Here is a 20,265-nt window from a genome sequence, read left to right as displayed (position 1 = left end):
TTATCTAGGTTAGCTAGTTAGCCTAGCTGACCTTCCAAGTTCAAACTAGCCATACTAGCCTAAAGCTATCTAGATTAGCTAGTTAGCTAGCTGCTGACCTTCCAACATCATGAATGCCATGGTTATGAATAAACAAAAAAAAAAGCCATTTATATTTATTGTATATTTTGAGTTCCTTCTTTGCCATTCCAGTTTGCCAGTCAACTTGGGTTCCAAAACCCTAAACTGAATCCGCCCTGGTGACGCACAATGTAAAATACAGTGGAGAGGTAGAGGTAGGCCTCATGTGTTTACAGCTATATTATAAGTTAATTATACTAATGTCTCAAAATGATGCTACTGTGCTACTGCCAATAGGCTGTCTGTATCAAAAGGTCACCAAACAATTCAAGACCTGAACCCTTAAGGACTGAAACATATGACCTGAAGGGATGCAGACATTCATATAAACAACATTGCAACATGTTTTTTGCTAGGAATGTTACATAGGTCAAGAGCACAAAGAATTTAAACTTATTAAGTGATGGTAAAAGTAAGAAAACTGCCAGTTCATAAGAGTACAAGTTAAAAGACTACCTTTATTACGTGGTAAAAAGATATCTTTAAAAACGAGAATTAGAACAACAAAACAGTAAACTGCTAAAAAGCCTTTTCCACTGTTCTGTTATCGATTGCTCATGCCTGCATCTGTGCTGTAGGGGGAGCTACTGGAACTTTCTTTCATGATAGAGACATTGGTGAGGAGACACTGCGTCTCGTCACGCGGTGCCTCTCCCCTTTTCAGGTATGATTTTATTTTTAGTACAGTCAAAACGGAATAGTAGACTTCTTGTGAACATGTTGAGATCATAACAGAGTAGATGTTGAGTGTTTTTGTTTGGTTTGCGTCGAGTTTTGTACATGAAGGGAGAATGCTAATCTTCTGAGCCTTGTAATGTGCATGCTAGCTCACATTAAATGGGTTCTTTTGGTTATTTTGATGCATTTAAAAGCGTTATTTTATTTTATTACAGTTTACATTATAGTTGGTGGATTTACAAAATGAAACAGGAACATTTTATGCATTCAGGCGTATTTTTGTATATGGTAACACTTTACAATAAGGGTCACTAAGTTAAGGGTTAGTTAATGCTCAATAAGCATTAACTAACCCTTAATTAAGAGTTAACTAATGTGTCTGGTAATCATTTACTAATGGTGTTCAAGTTAACTAAGGTATTAATTTATACATTATTTAATAGTCATCTTTATAAACTATTAAATAATGTATAAATTAATACCTTAGTTAACATGAACACCATTAGTAAATTACACATTAGTTAACTGTTAATTAAGGGTTAGTTAATGCTTATTAAGCATTAACTAACCCTTATTAAGCATTAACTAACCCTTAACTTAGTGACTCTTATTGTAAAGTGTTACCGAAAATTTTAAAAAATAGAGAAATGTAAAAAACTGAAAAATGTACAAAATAATGTAAAATGTAAAAAGTATATAAAACAAGTAAAACAAATAAAAGTAAAAAATATATATATATATTGTTATGCACAGATATGTGCAATGAGCAATGTGCAATGTTAAGTACATTTTCATTATATGATCAGTGATGAGACAGTTAAAGTACAAGTGTGCAACTGTTTTAATATGAATTTTTCCTGAGCTAAAATATAATAATGTGTTTTATTTGGGTCGCTGTTGAACTTGGCTACCTGCTGCACGTCTCCATCTGTCCACTTCCTGCATACACAATCTTTCTGTCCACACGTGTGTATATATATACCTCCGTGTGTCCGTCCACAGTCGACGGCGGCTGGGACGAGTGGAGCGACTGGACGGTGTGCAGCAGCCAGTGCGAGCGGCAGCGGAGTCGGGGGTGCAACTCCCCGGCGCCCAGGCACCGGGGCAAGATGTGCGAAGGCAGCGGCGAGGCCACCGAGAACTGCACCGACGGACTGTGCACTCAGAGTAAGGCCTTCCTCCCCCCCCCCACCCCCCTCTGCTTGGCGTCATCGCCATCATCATCGTCATCGGTCATCATAATCATTTCCCTATCACAATCATATTCAGGAGCTCACGATAACACGGCAAGCCATCGCAAGCATGCTTGAACAGCAGGTATTGGGACAAACTCCGGATGGACACGGGTGCCCAGTGCATGATCATGCCGATGCTTATCTCTCTTGCTGTCCACACGACATATTGGATGTCACATTAAATCTATCACAGAGTAAGAACACCTTTGTAGGACATTCCCTCCTGAATGATGCCTGAAGTTCTATAGGTAAGCTATCCATGTAGATAGAATGGAATCTTTTGAAGGCAGCGTGGTAGAAAAAGTCATTTTCCCATTGCCTTTCCATCTGGCCGAAAGAGAAGATAAGCCCACTCAGAAGCATTTGCGACTCATTGAGCAGTGTGCACCTCGCCCGCCTTTTATTTATGGTGATGTGGGGACAGTGTGGACGCCTGCCTGGTGTTATTACCGGGCGTCTCGTCTATTGACGAGAGTCAGCAGAGGAGCGTCTCTCTCCACAGGGTGCCCGGATCTGAGGCCGGACTTGTTTAGTCACTTCACACAGGCCCGTGGACTTTAATCACCACTTTCTCTCCTCTTTGTCTCATTCTATCTCTCTGTCTTTGCAGATCGAAAGCTGCTACACGATGTAAAACCTCAAAGTGAGTCTTCCTCTGTGGATTTCTTTCATCTTCAACTCCCCCACCCCCCATCCCCCACCTCTCCCCCCCACCACCACCACCACCACCACCACCCCCGTCACTAAAACTAGCGCCCCCGGATTTGAAATGACAACTGCATTCTAGGTTTTTAAAAGTCAGCTAGAGTTTTCTGTAAACAGCGAACACCCGTGAATTATCACCGATTAGTCCGCCTTAACCCCAGCGAGGGATCATTACGCATTCGTGTCATTACTCAGTGCCCCCCCCCCCCCCCCCCCGCCCGTTCGCGACAGCCGTGACATCACAGCTGCGTTCCCGCTCTGCGCCGGGAGAGATATATATCGGTTGTGACAAGTGAACATGTGCTCTATATATCGCGAGGGGGGGATATTAACGTGTCGTAATCGCCGCCAAACGAGCTAATTGGACCAATTTGCGGCGCTGCTGTCCTCGCGTTCCCGTGGCGGCTTTCAATCGCTCCCTGGCGTCGGTCGCGGCTAAGTGATTGTCAGGTGCTAAGCTCGCGTGCTTTCATTTAGCCACTTTGGCGCGAGGTGTGCCTGGTATCTTTGGAACCCGTGGCAAGCGTGAACGATTCAGCGGGGGGGGGGGGGGGCATGTTAAAAGGGAACCGGTATCTGCCGAGTGATCACACTGGCGGGATCACTCTAAATTAATTTGCCTCTGATCGTTCCTTGAGACGGCCGGTGACCACTGGCGACACAGCATGGGCCCCCGATTGCCTTCCTCCGCGAGACATCCGTCACGGCTATTGGATATAGAGCGGTGGGTCTAAAGGCAGTTAGGCTAGTCAACCCCCCATGTTAGCAGCTTGAGTGTGATGTGTAACAGTTTAGAGTAACGACATGGACACGCTCATTCATTCCTATCTACGGAGCATAATGTAGCATAGAGAGATAAGACAGCTGGTCTGCTCCATCCCACCTCCATTCCATCATTCTTATTTCATTTTTGGAACATTCTCATGCCAGTAGCCAGGGTAACACATTGTAACTCTTGCCTGTGTTTGCCCTTGAATGTCTCCATAATAACGGCATCATCTCCGGTTCTTTTACTTCCATATCCCTACTCAGTGTCTCTGGGTGTTTTTTAATAAAAAAGAAGACAAGTCTCTTTTATGTGCAGAGCTTAAAAAGCCTTTGCTCGCCCCGCATTTTCGCTAAAGCCGCCTTCATCACACTAAAAGTGGAAAAAAAACCCCAAAAACCCTGGAGAACACTTTCAAACCCACCCCCTCGCTTTTTTTTTTTTTTCTCCCTGTGTGTCCCCGTGTGCCTCAGGTATGGACGGCTCCAACGACGTGGCCCTGTACTCGGGCCTGGGGGCCGGCATCATCGCCGTGGCCATCCTGGTGGTGGCCGTCATGCTGTACCGGAAGAACCAGAGCGAGTACGGCGTGGACGTCATCGACTCCTCGGCGCTCACCGGGGGTTTCCAGTCGTTCAACTTCAAGACCACCAGACAAGGTGAGCGAGAGAGTGAGAGAGAGAGAGAGAGAGAGAGAGAGAGAGAGAGGGAGAGAGAGGGAGGGCGGCGGCAGCTTCATGGGGACGCGGGCCAATGCCCACGAGGCCAGAAGGCGGCGGCGTCAAGGACCCCGCAGACAGGGCCACCCCCCCCCCCCCCGTGATTGATGGCATTTGTTTGCATTGAGCGTAGCCTCCCTATCTGCTTAGGATTTATACCCCCATAATCAGTGAAAGGACCTGTCCTTCTATTTTGACAGACCCGCTCCTCTGTTATTGTGAAGCTGGAGATAATCAATCTCTGATAGACACTGGCTATGCCCCCCCCCCAGCCCCCCCCCCCCCCCCTGTGGACCACACATTTTGACTGTCAGGCGACCCAATCTCCTCCATCAGATTGCGCCGGCTAAAGCCACTGATGGATAAATGTGAGCGTGTGTGTGTGTGTGTGGGGGGGGGGGGTGTATGGAACAGTGAACATCAATTCCATTTTTTTTTTTTTTTTTTTTTGTTGTGCACAGCAATAACTTCTGTTGGCTGAGGCGTGCGAGAGGGCCGCGGCTGTCCCGGGGCCCAGCCTTCGCTACAGGCATTCATATTGCTGTCACTGACACTTCTGGGTTAGCGCAAGTGATAGCCATCGCGGAGCGAACGGGGGCGATCCATCCTCGTGGAACGCCGCGGTGACAGCGGGGGAAAAAAAAAAAAAAAAGTCCCCCCCCCTCCCCCAGCCCCACGTCATGCATCTGGAAGGGGTGGGATTGGGGGGTTGAGATGAGCCTGGGTCTACATCCGGCAGGTCATCAATCCTATTTAAATAGGCCAGCTCTCTCCCCGCAGCCCGCCTGCTGTGCCCTCCGCCGGCCACAATCACTCCCTTTCCCATTTTCCCTCTCTATCAGCGGGGGCCAAAAGGCGCCTGCAAAATATAGAGCACTCCCCTCTCTCTCTCTCTCTCTCTCTCTCTCTCTCTCTCTCTCTTTTCGCGCGCCAGCCCCCAGTTTGCTTTAGAGTCCGTCGGAGCGTTTTTATATCAGCTGATTGTTACCGTCTTTTTCATAAACACATAGCAAAGGGGGGTGACACATTTTCTTGAGGGAGGATGGGGGGGTGTCTTTAATTGCAAATCAGTAGCTTTCCACGCCTAATAATTGCCAGAAAAAAAAGCCCTTAGATACTTAAAGAAGTTCCCTAAATGCTTTCGGATAGCTCCCCCCCCCCCCCCGCCTGCAGGAGCCAGGTGGAAGGCGGGCGAGCGAGCGAGCGAGCCTTTGGACCTGACCCTGTCTCTCCGCATTACTGCTGCTCCTGAGTGATTTTTAATCAGAGGCCCAATTCCAAACCCGTCCCTCAAGGTATTCAACCCGAGGTCCGTTTCATTAACTTCTCTCATCTCGCCCGCTGCCGCTCCATTTTCGCGGGCGCCCCCATTCTTAAAAGATGCACACTCAAGCGATAATCAGATTATTCTCCACTCGACTGACTGGAGGGGGGGGGGGGGGGGGGAATTTCAGCGGTGATCGAATGTCGGCTCGGAGGGGGTGGGGGTGAGGGGGGGGCCCGGTGTCCGCCGGGGTTGCAGTTTCGGCCAGAAGCGCGCGAGGTGGAATATCCGTAAGAGTCCCCCGTGGTTTTTTTTTTTGCTGTCAGTATCAAATTGCTTATGAATGAAAAATGCATGTTGATAGAATCCATTTTTCTATGGCACATTAGCTTGGTAGCAATTATCTGAAAATGTTACTCCCTATTATATCTACTCTACTCTCTTTCTGTTATTTAGAAAGCAGGAGCGATTAGGCAACATGGTGGCCTAGCAGGTTAGAGGACCCGTCCCGTTATGGAGTCACAGGTTTGATCCCCGCGACCCCACGACCGTGTGTCCTGTTGAAGTGTCCTTGAGCAAGACCCTGAACCCCTACCTGCTCACTCCACTGTATGCCAAGTCTGGATAAGAGTAGCAGCTGCATTTTTTTTTATTTTTTTTTTTATTTAACCTTTATTTAACCAGGCAGGTCAATTAAGAACAAATTCTTATTTACAAAGACGGCCTAGCGAGAGGACAAAAGGACCTCTCGAGGGGTAAAGGGAAAAGGGAAAAAAATAAAAAAAATAATAAAAAATAAATTAAAAAAACACGCAAAAGAAACTAAACAAAGAACAATCCAGATAAGACTATCAGACACAAATGTTACATACATCGCAGAGGCAGAGAAACCCAACACAGTATGGGAACGAGGAATAATCAAAACACACACCAAACAAACCAAAATCAATGGCTAAAATCGAAATAAATTGCTGCTATTCTTTTAATGTGATATGAATTCCGCCGGCGAGACAGGACGAGAAAAAAAGTTGAGTTTTGAAGAACAAGTCGGAAAAAAGGAACACACACACACACACACACACACACACACACACACACACGCACGCCCCCCCGAAAAAAACCCCGCTCATCGCAGATCGCGGCCCCCGGTAATTAACGACTCCCCTAAAAATAAAACAACATTAGCCTCCCGCCTTGCGCCCCCTCGCCAGGCAACAGCTGGGGCAGCAAGGACACCGTGACTTCGCCGTTATCTTGGCAGCGGCCAAGTCCGGGAGGCTGCCAGATCGATGCGGCGCTCCCCCCCCCCCCCCCCCTCTCTCGGTCCGTTCGGGCCACAGATGAAGTCCACCCTCTCCACCCTCTCTCCACCCTCCACGGTCTGCCGGGTCCGCCACCGGGAGCCGAAGGACTCCCCCCCTCGCTTACGGAGCAGTCACCTAGACCCCGTCCGGCCCTCCCTCTCCCTCCCTCCCTCCCTCTCCCCCCCCCACCGTCCTTCAGGAGGACACAAACTCCGCGTCCAGAGGAGCTGACTCCAGCAGATGGATTATGGAGATCAAGCTGTGTGTGCTTGGTAATTAAATCCAACACTCTGACCATGGCTCTGAGCCCCGGAACCTTCTGTCCAGGTTGCGCTCCCTTACCTCTTATGCACTGGTCGCCTGCCCGGACATGCTGCCGCTTTAATTGGTGCTGGACTTTCAGTGTGAGGGGGGGACCCAGTGATGGGGGTTCTCAAGCACGGGGACTAATATTACCTGGGGGCGTCCAGGAATTTGTAATAATTCGGGAGATTGGTTGGTGATTTTAATCCCGAACCTGCCATGCATGTAATTTGTAAAGTCAAAATTCCTACTGTATTTTGGTGAAGACAGAGGGATAATTTCAGCTCTAATTATTTTCTTTTTTTCATGCAGTTTCTATCTCCCTCCCTGTCATGAAAAATGCAGTAGCGGAATCTATAGAGGAAGGTTCTGAATGCGTTTTTATCTCTTGCTTTGCTAAATCAGTGGGTGATAAATTGTAAAATCTTGACCTTATACACCAGTGATTTCAGCGCATTTTATTAAACGATGTGTGAATGTGCGATTGTGGTTCATAAAATGTCGAGGTTAGGGAGTAATTCATTAATCACATGAAGTCCCCATGCTATACTAGTCCCGTGTGAACAGGGCTTTTAGATGACTGTGCGGTTGTGTCTCCCTAGGCAACCCGCTGCTCCTCAACTCCTCGATGCAGCCGGACTTGACGGTGGGCCGGACGTACAGCACGCCCCTCTGCTTCCAGGACGCCGCCGACAAAGAGCTCTTCGACCCGCTGCCCGACATCAAGGTCAAGGTCCAGAGCTCCTTCATGGTCTCGCTGGGCGTGGCCGAGCGGGCCGAGTTCCACGCCAAAGCCCCGCCGGAGACCTTCCCCCGGGGCCTGGGCCGCGACTGCTGCGGCACCGGCGAGAGGCGCAAGAAGGGCCCGCCGCCGCCGCCCCCGCCGCCGCAGCCCCCCTCCAACGGGCCCTTCGCCCCCGCGAGGGAGCAGCCGAGGACCGCGGGCGCGTTCGGACACCCCGGCGGGCGCCTGGTGGTGCCGAACACGGGTGGGTGTTTTTTTGTTTTTTTTTTGGTGGAAAAGCCACCGCCTCGGCTCTCGCTTTGCGTCGCACTGAGCTCCCGTAACAAGAGGCTGCAGTAGCTGCCACTATCTGCAGGCTGCACTAAGTGTTCGGTACAACTCACTGACACTTAAGCAGAAAACTCCCCGCAACACAGCCAGCGTGTAACAATTACCACCAATTTTTCTCCCGGTAATTCCTCCGTGTTCATTCCGCTCGTTGTCGCCGCTCCAAAAACAGAAGAGATCCAAATCAATTGCTTTCCACGCTGCCTTGCCTTCAGTGTGAAAAAAGTGGAAGGAGATAGAAGTGGTATGGAAAGGTAGGTTTAGAACAAATGTATGGTGCTTAGCTTAAAGGCCACCTCATTAGAATAGAACTCGACTAAAGTAGCGGCATGTGCTTTGGATTCGGCAGAAAGTCACGTTCTTACGATATCGCCCGCCTCTTAAACTTCATTAAGTCGAGCCAGTCTTCGTAATCCGTGCGACATCGTGGAATGCTGTTGCTAGGATCCGTCGGTGGCTGTTTGTTATTCCTCCGCCGACACAAAACGGAGCAATTGGAGGAGTTTTTTTTTTCACGTGGACGACCGCCGCCGTTGCCGCGGGGTCAACGGGGGGGGGCCGCACTCGCGCTCCACTCCCGCGGTCCTCGGGCCCTGCGTGGAGAGGCCCGAGCTGAAATCAGCCTCCTCCAGCCCTCCTTTCAGGTGGAGGGGTCTGAGTGGGAGAGTCACCCGCTGTCAAGTGCAGCACTCACCGCGGCGCTGTCTGCGGCGGCCGCTATTCATTAGCCGTGAATGGCCGGCCATACGTAGCACTTCACCGCCGATGACTGAGGCTCTCTTTTCACCTGAGTGATATTTAACCAAAGTAGCGAAGTAGAAATTCTCTGGGAAAAAGACCTCGCGCAATTTTACAGTTCAGACCCGCTTTTAGATTTGTTCTTTCAAATTTTAGGGGCTTTGTATTTTGCGGCGTTTCCACACTATCACATTGCATCTTTTTTTTTTCCCGACATGGTACCAACAAGAGCAGTCATCGCTAACATGCGAGGCGGGATGTCATGTTTATTTAATGAAAGCTAACCGGTTGGAATACGCAGTTTGGAGGTGGCAGAGGTATTACAAAATATTCACTTTCCATAGACCTGCCAAAAACCTTGTTTATCTGTCATCTCCCACTCTGCTCTTGTACACCTTTCTTTTTTTTTCTAAAGCAGCGCTTTTATATGCTCTCTGCTCTTCAGTGTGAATGCCTTCCCATTCACATAGTAGCAGATAAATAGTGTCAGGCAGCAGTGTTGGGGCAGCATTGTTCTGGTGACACACTGCAGAAATCTCCGCTCGCTTCTTGCGAGATGTTACATAAGCAAAAGTTTAGTGAACGTTGCCTTTTGGGAGATCAAAATGAAAAAGATTGTTTCAATTCTAATGGATTAAAGACAGAAAACTGTGTTTACAGCTAAATCCAAACCGAATATGTGACTTATTAAATATATATCTCAATGTCAAAATCAGTGGATTAGATAGATTTTATCCAATTTTGTTCATCAAAGACTAAAACTAATTTCTATCATTATTTTTATGGTATTCTTTGATATGATCACACAATGGAAACAAGGAAAGGTAAATTATTATAAATAGGACTTCTATATACTGTATAATAAATAAGACCTTGGTTTTTGCCCTATGCTGTCAGGCTGTTGTTGTGAGTTGTTGCTGTTGACATATTTGTGTGTGTTTTCTAGGGGTCAGCCTGCTGGTGCCTCATGGTGCGGTGGCTGAAGATATGTCCTGGGAGATGTACATGGTGATCAATCAGGGAGAGGCAAGGTGAGGCCAGAGTTTACCCAAATATCATCTGAACCATCTATCTGTCTGTCAGTCTTCCCCTATCTTATCATCTATCTCCTCTGACTTTCTATCCATTGTCCTTACTGTCCCGCTTCCTGTTGTTTTCTCCCTTAATTATTCATTATCCTCCATTACATTTCATTAGAGCGGCAGTATTTAGTCGTGCAAGCCCAGTATAGGTTCTCCACGAACTCAATAGGACTTTCACTTTCACTTTCACTTTCAATTTTCTTGTTAGCACGACTGAAGCAGATTAGAAAGTTACAAGTTTAACGCTCTATTTTTGACATCTTCATTACCACAGAATTAGATTCAAGCAAATTGATGTCAAAGAAATATGGTTTTGCCTGTTTATGGTCTGAGGTCAGCTTTAATGAGCCCATGCTTGTTTTATTATACATACATAGTTCTCTTTTTTTTCCAAGTGTTAAGATGAATGTGTTATGACATAATAATAAAGCATAAACGATATATGTTAGAGTACTCTTTAAGCGTTGTTGTCTTTAAAACTGGTATAGAAAGGCATTGGGAGGCAAGCTGAGCAGGAAAACATGTTGTTGTTGTACAGTCATCCCTCACTCATAGATTCCCATCCAAACCATGTGTTTTTAGATCCTTAAGGATTTTGCCCCATCCTGACATTATCCATATGGCCTATACACATGCACATTTGGCTGTCTCTGCTGTCGGCTGCAAAATGCTATGTGATTGTAATGCCAACAGACGTAAAGAAAAGCTGGTAGCACTACTATTAGCTATACTGCAGCAGGTATGCATGGCTCATGTGTATCTATCCAGTTGTCACAGAACCCATAAAGCTACACTTGAAAAATATAGATGAACTCAACAAAGTTTAACTTTAGAGGAGACTACTGGATGGCCTGTGTGTGTATGAGTATGTATTATTATTAGTAGTGTAGTAGTAGCGTGGTAGTAGTGGTGGTAGCAGTAGTATTAGTAGCAGTAGTAGTAGCAGTAGTAGTAGTAGTAGTAGTAGTAGTAGTAGTAGTAGTGAAAGCAGTAGTAGTAGCAGTAGTAGTAGCAGTAGTAGTAGTAGTAGTAGTAGTAGTAGTAGTAGTAGTAGTGAAAGCAGTAGTAGTAGCAGCAGTAGTAGTGATTGTAGTAGTAGTGATAGTAGTAGTAGTACCAGTAGTAGTAGTAGTAGTGATAGTAGTAGTAGTGAAAGTAGTAGCAGTAGCAGTAGTAGTAGTAGTGATAGTAGTAGTAGTGAAAGCAGTAGCAGTAGTAGTAGTAGTGAAAGTAGTAGCAGTACCAGTAGTAGTGGTAGTGATAGTAGTAGTAGTGAAAGTAGTAGCAGTAGCAGTAGTAGTAGTAGTAGTGATAGTAGTAGCAGTACCAGTAGTAGTGGTAGTGATAGTAGTAGTAGTGATAGTAGTAGTAGTACCAGTAGTAGTAGTATTGATAGTAGTAGTAGTGAAAGTAGTAGCAGTAGCAGTAGTAGTAGTAGTAGTAGTAGTGAAAGCAGTAGCAGTAGTAGTAGTAGTGAAAGTAGTAGCAGTAGTAGTAGTAGTAGTGATAGTAGTAGCAGTACCAGTAGTAGTGGTAGTAGTAGTAGTGATAGTAGTAGCAGTACCAGTGGTAGTGATAGGAGTAGTAGTGATAGTAGTAGCAGTAGTAGTAGTAGTAGTGATAGTAGTAGTAGTGAAAGTAGTAGCAGTAGCAGCAGTAGTAGTAGTAGTGATAGGAGTAGTAGTGAAAGTAGTAGCAGCAGTAGTAGTGATTGTAGTAGTAGTAATAATAGTAGTAGTACCAGTAGTAGTGGTAGTGATAGTAGTAGTAGTGAAAGTAGTAGCAGCAGTAGTAGTAGCAGTAGTAGTAGTAGTGAAAGTAGTAGCAGTAGCAGTAGTAGTAGTAGTGAGAGTAGTAGTAGTGAAAGTAGTAGCAGTAGCAGTAGTAGTAGCAGTAGTAGTAGTAGTGAAAGTAGTAGCAGTAGCAGTAGTAGTAGGGTTAAATTCGCTCCAAAAAGAAAAATCTGGGGGAAACACTGAATGCTAATGTTTTTAGAAATGGCATAAAAATGGTCAAATTTAAAAATACTGAATATCAGCAGAGAACATTGGCTATCAGCTGCTTCAATGCAAAACGCCTTTAAAAAAAAAGCCTAGTATGTATACAAGCAAAGAGCTGTAGAAACAAACATAGAGAGGGCAGATATCTGTGACCCTCCCCATGGCCAATCCTCCACCTCTGTCTGTTTACCTCTGGGCTGTGTGACAGATGGGGCCCAGCGAGCGCCGCGGCCTATCTCCCGCTCTCTATGGGAGTCCTCTAGGTGTCACGATATGGGTGTTCATTTCCAGAAGCCCCTCGCGGGTGGTAGTCCGGGCTTTGATCTCCCAGCCGCTGCGGAGAAAGTCAAGTTCATGCAGAGCGACCCCGGGGGGGGGGGGGCGCTGCAATATAGCCCTTCATTTAGCCAACAGAGTCGGAGGAGGCAAAGTCAAACCTCCAATCTCTCGCTCGTCCTCGCAACTCTGCCGAGAGTCAATATGTAGTTATATACTCCGCGTGTTGTCAACAGCGAGCCGCTCGGGGGAGAGAGTCACGACCCGGGGTGCTTGTTTAAGCGGTGATGAATGCGGTGATGAATGGAGCATGGTGCACTGATGGACACGGCTACGGAGTGGAAGGCGGCAGAACGTCTCCCGAGGCCTTTCATCTCGGCAGTACGCGCATTACGCATTCCGATCACAGCTAGGTAATGACCCTTCCATGGACCGAGCTCCTCTCTTGGGGGTGGGGTGTGTGTGGGGGGGGGGGGGGTTGAGTTTGCACGCCCTTCCCTGTGGAGAGCCACGAGGGTTTTTCCCGGTTTCTTCTGAAGTGTCACTGTTTATTCACGGCCGCTCGGCGTGAACAAAGTCACAGAAGAAAGAGACCCCCCCCCCCCCCCCCCACCGAAAATGCACCCATTAGCGGTGGAAAATGACAGGGCTGCGGAGAGTCTGTGACACGCCGCCGAACTATTTTACCCCCGGAAACAGGGGGGGGGGGGGGGGGGGGGATTTCAAAAAACGGCTATTCTGTTTGTCTTTTAATTGGATTACGACTCTCTGACCTGAAAGAAGTGTTCACGCAGATCAGCTCTACTTTAAACTCACCGGATTTACGATGTACATCTACATACAGTACAGTGGGGGATCCATGACTCACACACTTTGCATTTGTGGGCAGCGAAATCGTCTTTAGGCAGTGTTGTTGAAATGTGTTGTGCATGTGTAAGCCGCGATTTACCTTTGTAAATCTTTCACAAGCAGGCCTAGAGTTTATATGTATCACGCCAGCTTCCTTCATCTCCTTTTATAGATTCTTACCTGCCAGCATATGGGGGTCTGGTTTCTCCCTCTGGTTTATCTACCATACTCACCTTTGAAATACTTCAAAAATATTTCAGGCCTAAACCTGACAGTGTTTGGTTTTGGCCACAGCAGTGCTTTTTCAAGTGCTTATATTTTTTTTTTTTTTTTTTTTGCCGCGGCTCTGTGTGAGCGAAAATATGTTTGCTGTAGACACCCATTTCTCCCTGTGGTCTGTTGTGCTTGTCATCTCGCGGGCTGTCAATCACTGTCTCTATCCTGGCAGGCCAGAGGACCTGCAGAGAATTGTATCCTTTCTTCCACTGCATCCAGCCAATCCCTATCCAACCCACTTCTCCACACCCTGATAGAATCCCATTAAAGCTTATTTTTAAGATGTGTTCTTGAAGTTTTTTTTTTTCAAAGGCTCATCTAAATCTTCTGAAGGCTCGATTTTGCTTAGGTCAGACATATTTTACTTTGCCTCCAAGGTTTTATGAGCGCTTTGTGTTGTAAGATAAATCCCTCAACCTATTGAGGCAGAAACAGCTCTGTCCTAGTAAGGGAATGAGCTTTTAAGGATGAAACCGGAGTTTCAATATGTGTACTTTATGAAAGAGGCGCGGACGAACATTTCAGACATAATAGGTTATTTGTTGTTGTCTTGATGCCTCCCGGCCCTGGTTTTATTTCAAAAGTCGGCACAAAGCCGACGCTTCACGCTTCTCGCAAAGCAAATCGAGGAATCAGTTTTGGAGTTTGAGGGCTAATGTGATAATCTCGTATGCGCGGTTTGTCGGCAGAGGTGAAACGGTGCGTAGGTGTGACACGAAGCCTCGCCCTCTGGTCAGAGTCAAAGCTGCCCACAGTGCCTGGCCTAGGTCCCGCTCTGTTTTTCTGCACGGAGAGCGATGGCAGCTCCCCACTCTTAAGCCCCCCGGCTCTCATGGTTCGTAGATCTCACAGCAGAACGCCCCCCTCTCTCTCTCTCTCTCTCTCTCTCTCTCTCTCTCTCTGGCCGGACACATTGTTCACGGTTTCGGTCCAGAGCGCGCAACTCCCTGGGAAGGTGACATTACACTCCTGAAATAAAAGCTGTCAAACTCGGCTTCATCTTGATCTAAGGTGTTCGATTGCTCTGTTGCTCTATAGTGGATGTATCCATCTACATGAAAGTGACATTCCCCCTGCTTACACCTGGCATGTACGTTATGTGATGGGATGTAGCATTGTTCCGGATCACCCTCTCATTATATCAGCATTATATTTCAGACTTGTCGTTTCAGGTGAATGAATAAAACATAGCGGACGAGTGGCGCCTCAGTCAAACTAGCTCAAGAGCAATCACATTAATGATTTTACTGCAGCGGCTATAAATTAATGCTTGCTATTTTCACACTCGCCCATTAGCACTGAGTTTTTCCATCAGTTCAATAAAACAGGCTTTTGAGAAACCACTCAATCAGATGCAAATAAAATACACAGGCTACTTAATATCAAGGTAATTTCAGAGTTGTAATGCACTAGCCTGACTTCAGTGATATTATCAAAGATGTACAAAATATGAAGCAGTTCAACTTAACTGAAAACTAGCTTAATGATATAGTTACATATGTCAGCTGTGAGTGTCTTGGCAAGTATTATAATAATAATACATGTATTGAGACAACAAAGGGAGTAGAAATATGTTATATATCACTGCCTTGCAAATTTAACCACACAGCTGCTTTTGACCAGTGACTATACTTATGTATTGAAGAAAGAGAAAACACAGACTACATTGCTATCACATTCATGTCCTTACCTCATCAGATAGTCAAATACAAAAAACAATTAAAACCCTTATTAATGACATGTTTTAAAGTTTTTATGCTTTTATTTTGAAGGCAAAATCATCCTAAACTACAAAATCAAACTACAGTATTGGTGGTAGGCATTGAACTGGATAGTCATTTTCACTGTGGTTGTCATCATTTGTGATTCACCTCACATACATACAGAAGTCTATCTTGTGACTTGAAACTGACAAATACATCTATATACATTGAGTTAAAGTAATAATCTGCAATTTATTCATATAAATAAATCTCCATTCTGCTACTCTCTATCGCTGATGGATACCATACAACCGTGATTCAATCTTTTGCCATTCATGAAAGCTTTCACATTTGCTGTTCTGAAAACAAACATCATGCATCATATGCATCATATGGGAGATGACAACATTGACTGGCTGATACCCAGTGTTTATTAAATGCCCAATAATAGCTTGATATATTGGTAAACTGACATCAGATATGACTCAACGTGATAGTTACTATCTAATTTTTTGATGTTTGTATATCAAGTTCTGTATATCATTTAAGAAATATATGTCTGCACTAATAACGCAAGATAAAGGCATGAAAGGGGGACTTGACAATGGATACCACTGTATTTATTTATGCCAAATCAAGTACTCCTAGCAATTTATTTATTGACTTGGTCAGTGATTTCAAGAGTGGAGTAGACGTTGCGTTTAGTTCTTTGCGTGGGACTCTCAACGTTAAGTGAACAAATAACCTTTTGAGTTGTTTCAAGTGATTAGCTTTGTTGCTTACACTCATTTCCAAGTCAAGTAGATTGCAACGCCCGGGCTTAGAGATGAAGTGGTGTGGAAGTTAGTTGTCGTTATGCAGGCATTATAAATCAAGGCACTTAATCGCATTTGAAATGTTTTCAAACTGATCAGTGACTTGTTTTAGTTTATTGCCAACGCTTAACCGAGCTGTTCTTTGAGCTAATCAAGCAGTTTCATTTGACAGTCCTTGATCAGCTCTTTTGATGAATGCTTTGGAGATTGCAGTTAGAGAGAGAGAGAGAGAGAGAGAGAGAGAGAGAGAGAGAAGAAGAAGAGAGGGAGATAGAGACAGGATTTATTCACCTATTTACATTTCCTCATGTCGAGAGAGAGAGAGAGAGAGAGAGGAGAGAGATGTTACAAAAGCACGATCAAAAGAGGAGCAGGAAAAATTGCGGACGCGTTCTGCTGGATACCGGAGCGACGCATGAAGCTTCAGCTCTATCTGCCTGTCTGATTAATGCACCCATGCGGGGCGCGGGGCGTCTGCGGCGCCTTAAAAAATGGACAAAAAACGCGGTGGGACAAACAGGTGGGAGACTACAAGCAAATAAAGGTGAGGCTAATGGAGCGTGTTAATGTGTGCATTTATTAAGCCCTGCCGTCTCCTTCCCCCGGCCCGATCTGCCACTTTTGCACGGCTCCCGGGTCCCCGAGGGAGTGAGTCATCGCTCACTTTAAATAATGCGCCTCATCTAGGGGCCCGGGAAGCCGCCGTATAGAGCCCTTCATCCTGATGACAAGTGGAATTGAGAAAAGAGAGCGGGAGCCTCGGGCACTTCTTCTCGGGTCGCCGCCGGACTCTCGAGCCGAGGCGCCGGCTACTTAAGGCCCAGGTAATCTGCTCCCGGCCTACACTTCGCATTAAATGTGTGATCAGGCTCAGCGTTGTTGGCTGAGGGATCGAGAGCGCTCTCTCTCTCTTTCTCTCTCTCTCTCTCTCTCTCTCTCTCTCTCTCTCTCTCTCTCTCTCTCTCTGGACCGCTCCAGTGCGGGGCCGCTGTTGACATAACGGAGAAAAAGCGACTGCGAGCCAGGAGGCTTCATCTAAATAGGGAAGAGGGCAAGGCCACTGTGCGATGAGACGGTACCTGCAAGGCCCGGCAGTCAGAGTAAATGAGTGTATCGTCCCCCCAGGTCAGGTGTGGAGACAGTAATTGGACGAGTCTGAAGCGCGTGTCAGCACCTGGAGAGCGCATTAACCATTAAGGTCTTCCAAGAGACAGAAGCACCCTCATCTGTATTAACAGATAAGCAACTCTAATGGCTCCGACACTTACATAACGCGCCTCTCAAGAGAAAGACAGACGGAGAACTTTCTAAGAGTTTGGGGGCGGAAGTGGGAAAAAAAAAGAAAGAAAGAAAGAAAAGCCAACAAAGTAGGAGTGTCATTTGCAAGGCCGCTCGCATAGACAATTAAGAGCGGCATGAATCATTGCACTTTACTCTCCCGAGTAAACAATCGATCCGTATGCGGCAAATCATATGCCATTTGGCGGATGCTTTTATCCAAATGTGGCGCCGTGAGAGCGTACATTTGTAGCATGGGTGGCCCCAGTGGGAAACAAACCCCCTGAGCCCCTGACAGTGTCGGTGCCATGCTGAGTCCGCTGAGTGGGTAAAAAAAAAAAAAAAAAAAGTCAATTTTTATTTTATTTTTTTTATTTTTTTAGCACTGTACTTCCCAGAAAACTCCAAAAGCAAACTCCCAAACTCTGGAGAGAAGGAGAAGCTTGCATGAGCCCTAGAGACCGGTAATCGCCAAATATGAAATGTACATTAACATGCGGGGGGCTCTGTTTAACAGCAGCTTGTGTTGAATCATACATTAACAGGATGAAGCCGGTGAAAAACAGCTGCCGCGCTAATACGGCAGGGGTATCATTAGGGAGTGCTCTTGACTATCTCTACCTGTTTGTTTAAAGTCACTGTGTACTGTACGCCGCGCCAAAGCTGTGAACTTAACGCCCCCGGCTCCCGCGAGGACGATAAATCACTCCTCGTTCCGGGGAGGAAATCTTGACAAATCAGCGTTCTCAGATCTCTGATCTGCGATGACTGATATGAGCTTAGAGAGCTTTGCCGAGGCGTCGCTACCGCACCGCCTTGATCCCGCCTGCCCTTTTTCTAAAACCGCAACCGCCGCCGCCATCCACTGGCAAGAGCCGTTTGTTCTAAGCCCTTTTTAATGAGCACACTCCAAATTCAAAGGGAAAATCACACCGGTTTGTTCACCTGCGCTCAGATTCCACCGGTCAGGCTGCGGCAGTAACTTGAACTCTCGAGGCCCCTTGAGAGGATCCGCATCGCCACGGCAGAGCTCCCAGGGAGTCGGACTCCTGCGGGGCGTCTGCTTTGTTTGCGCGGCCGGTCCACCTCCGCTCGCGCATTTCTTCCCTTCTCATTAATTCCACGCACAAAGAGAGATGTTAAGTACATATAATGGCTCCGAGACAGTAAACTGGGAAAATGATAAATATGCAAAGTCATGGAGAGATCACTACCCGCAATCTTCTCTTGAAAGCGAGTAGGAGGCTGCCATATACAACGTGTCCTGATTTGATATGTTTTCACTTGTTTCTGAGTTAGAGTTTAGAGTTTGTGTTGTTTGGCGGGTTATAGATCGTGCCGGCGAGATAAAAAAAATAATAATACAGGACTTATTAAAGCAGCCCACCTCAAAACAAACAATGAAGTGTTGTTTTTCAGTCTTGCACAGTATTCTGATTTAATATACACAGATTTAAATACAATGAAGAGATTTGTACCGAGGACACGGCGCAAACACAATCCCTGCCACACATACTGAAAATGTAAAAATGAATGCATTCGCGACGCTTTGAATTAGAAGCATGCATCAAAAGAGACGTGAGAAAGACGTGGTTCTGCTGACATGCCTCACAAACATGAAAGCGCGGGCTGTATCTTTTCACTGCCGGGCTAAAAATGTCTTTGATCCTATCGTTTACAATGTACCCATTTCTCTCTCTCTCTCTCTCTCTCTGTGTGTGTGTGCCTGTGTGCCTGTGTGTGTGTGTGTGTGTGTGTTCAGCGTTCAAACAGAGGAAGGCTGTGAAATCCTGCTGGGCCCCGAGGTGACGTACGGTCCTCCGGGCCTGGACCTCTTCAGCCCAGTGGCCATGACCATAGCGCACTGCGCCGAGATGGACGCCGAGAACTGGAACATCCAGCTCAAGAGGAAAACCCAGGACAGCAAATGGGAGGTGAGAGCCGCAGCCACCCCCCCCACCCCCCACCCCCCCCTCCACACCCCGGGCACCTGTCAAGTGCAGCGCAGCCCATCAGCGTCTCGGCCCCCGGGACGGGACATGGCGTTTGCTTCTGCTCGCTTGTCTTTTTCTTCAACGGCTCTATTTTTTTTAATTTTTTTTTTAGTGGGTAAATGTCAGCGGGGATGTAGTGGAGGGTAAACCCACCTAACCTCGGTTTAGACACCTTTTCTGTTTGCAGAACGGAGGGCGTCGCGCCTAAAGATGAGTCCGTAAATAATATTAAACTGCGGGTGCGTTGATTTCAAAGGCAATGAAGTGAAATGAGTCGGTTCTGAAGAATCTGCACACTGCTGAACACCAGGAAAGAATCATTTTCACAAAGGCATAGGAAGCAAATAAGTGTATAGTTTAGTATCACCAGCACATCCATCACCCAGTACATATAGAAAGAGCATATATATACTGTATATATATATGCACACATGGTATATAAGTATTGTATGTCTACATTTGAGTAAGAAGAAGAACTTGGAATTCTCAGGTTCCTCCAACGATCAAGATCAGCAGCATTGGATTCATTCTTTAAGAGAGACGCCAGTACAAGATGGGTGGTTGTTTACTTGGTTGTTTACCACATGATGATCCCCCGACTGGAGGTCATAGTTTACCCACCTTTTTATTTACCGCTACATCACCGAACGTCACGCTCACTACGGGACGGCGGGTTTTGTAAATGGAGGGAAAAGCCATGTTCCTCGACATGAGCCGCCATGGGTTGTTGACTCTGTTTTTTTTCTCCCCCCCCCCCCCCTCGCTCGCTGACCTCTATATATTTGCTTTATGTGGTAAGAGGTCCAGTTAGTCACCGCGAGACGTGACCGCTTGAATTGTGTGCGAGCGGTAAAGGGAGTATTGGAGGCGGCGTGGGGGGGTGGGGGGTCGGGGGGAGCTGATTGATCCAGCCTGATGGCCTCCGTGGGTCCAGGAGATGACATAAGGCCAGCTAAAGGTAACACCGCGGGTCCACCGGGGAGGAAAATAAAAAAACAATTACGCCGTGTAATAGCGAGGAAGAGGCATGGCTGCTGTCAGTCAGTGGGAGAGGTGGGGAGTGGTGGTGGTGGTGGAAGGGTTGGGGG

General features: G+C 46.6%; 1 protein-coding gene across 1 annotated transcript in view; it reads left to right on the top strand.

The window, feature by feature from the left end:
• Positions 1-1,673: 1,673 nt before the first annotated feature.
• LOC139643211 (netrin receptor UNC5D-like) overlaps positions 1,674-20,265 on the top strand; it is a 35,700-nt gene continuing 17,108 nt past the window's right edge. Inside the window, exons 1-6 of the mRNA XM_071518394.1 lie at positions 1,674-1,965; positions 2,644-2,676; positions 3,978-4,163; positions 7,697-8,083; positions 9,851-9,935; positions 18,946-19,117. Coding sequence (XP_071374495.1) covers positions 1,674-1,965; positions 2,644-2,676; positions 3,978-4,163; positions 7,697-8,083; positions 9,851-9,935; positions 18,946-19,117 — 1,155 coding nt within the window. The remainder of the gene's footprint in view (positions 1,966-2,643; positions 2,677-3,977; positions 4,164-7,696; positions 8,084-9,850; positions 9,936-18,945; positions 19,118-20,265) is intronic.

The sequence above is a fragment of the Centroberyx affinis genome, unplaced genomic scaffold (genome assembly GCF_046629955.1).
Source record: "Centroberyx affinis isolate AG114_WGS23_722 - 3 ecotype Tasmania unplaced genomic scaffold, CSIRO-AGI_Caff_v1 ptg000579l_1, whole genome shotgun sequence".
NCBI classification, from domain to species: Eukaryota; Metazoa; Chordata; class Actinopteri; order Beryciformes; family Berycidae; genus Centroberyx; species Centroberyx affinis.
The sequence above is the reverse complement of the archived record's forward strand: the minus strand, read 5'-3'. Positions and strand labels throughout refer to the sequence as shown.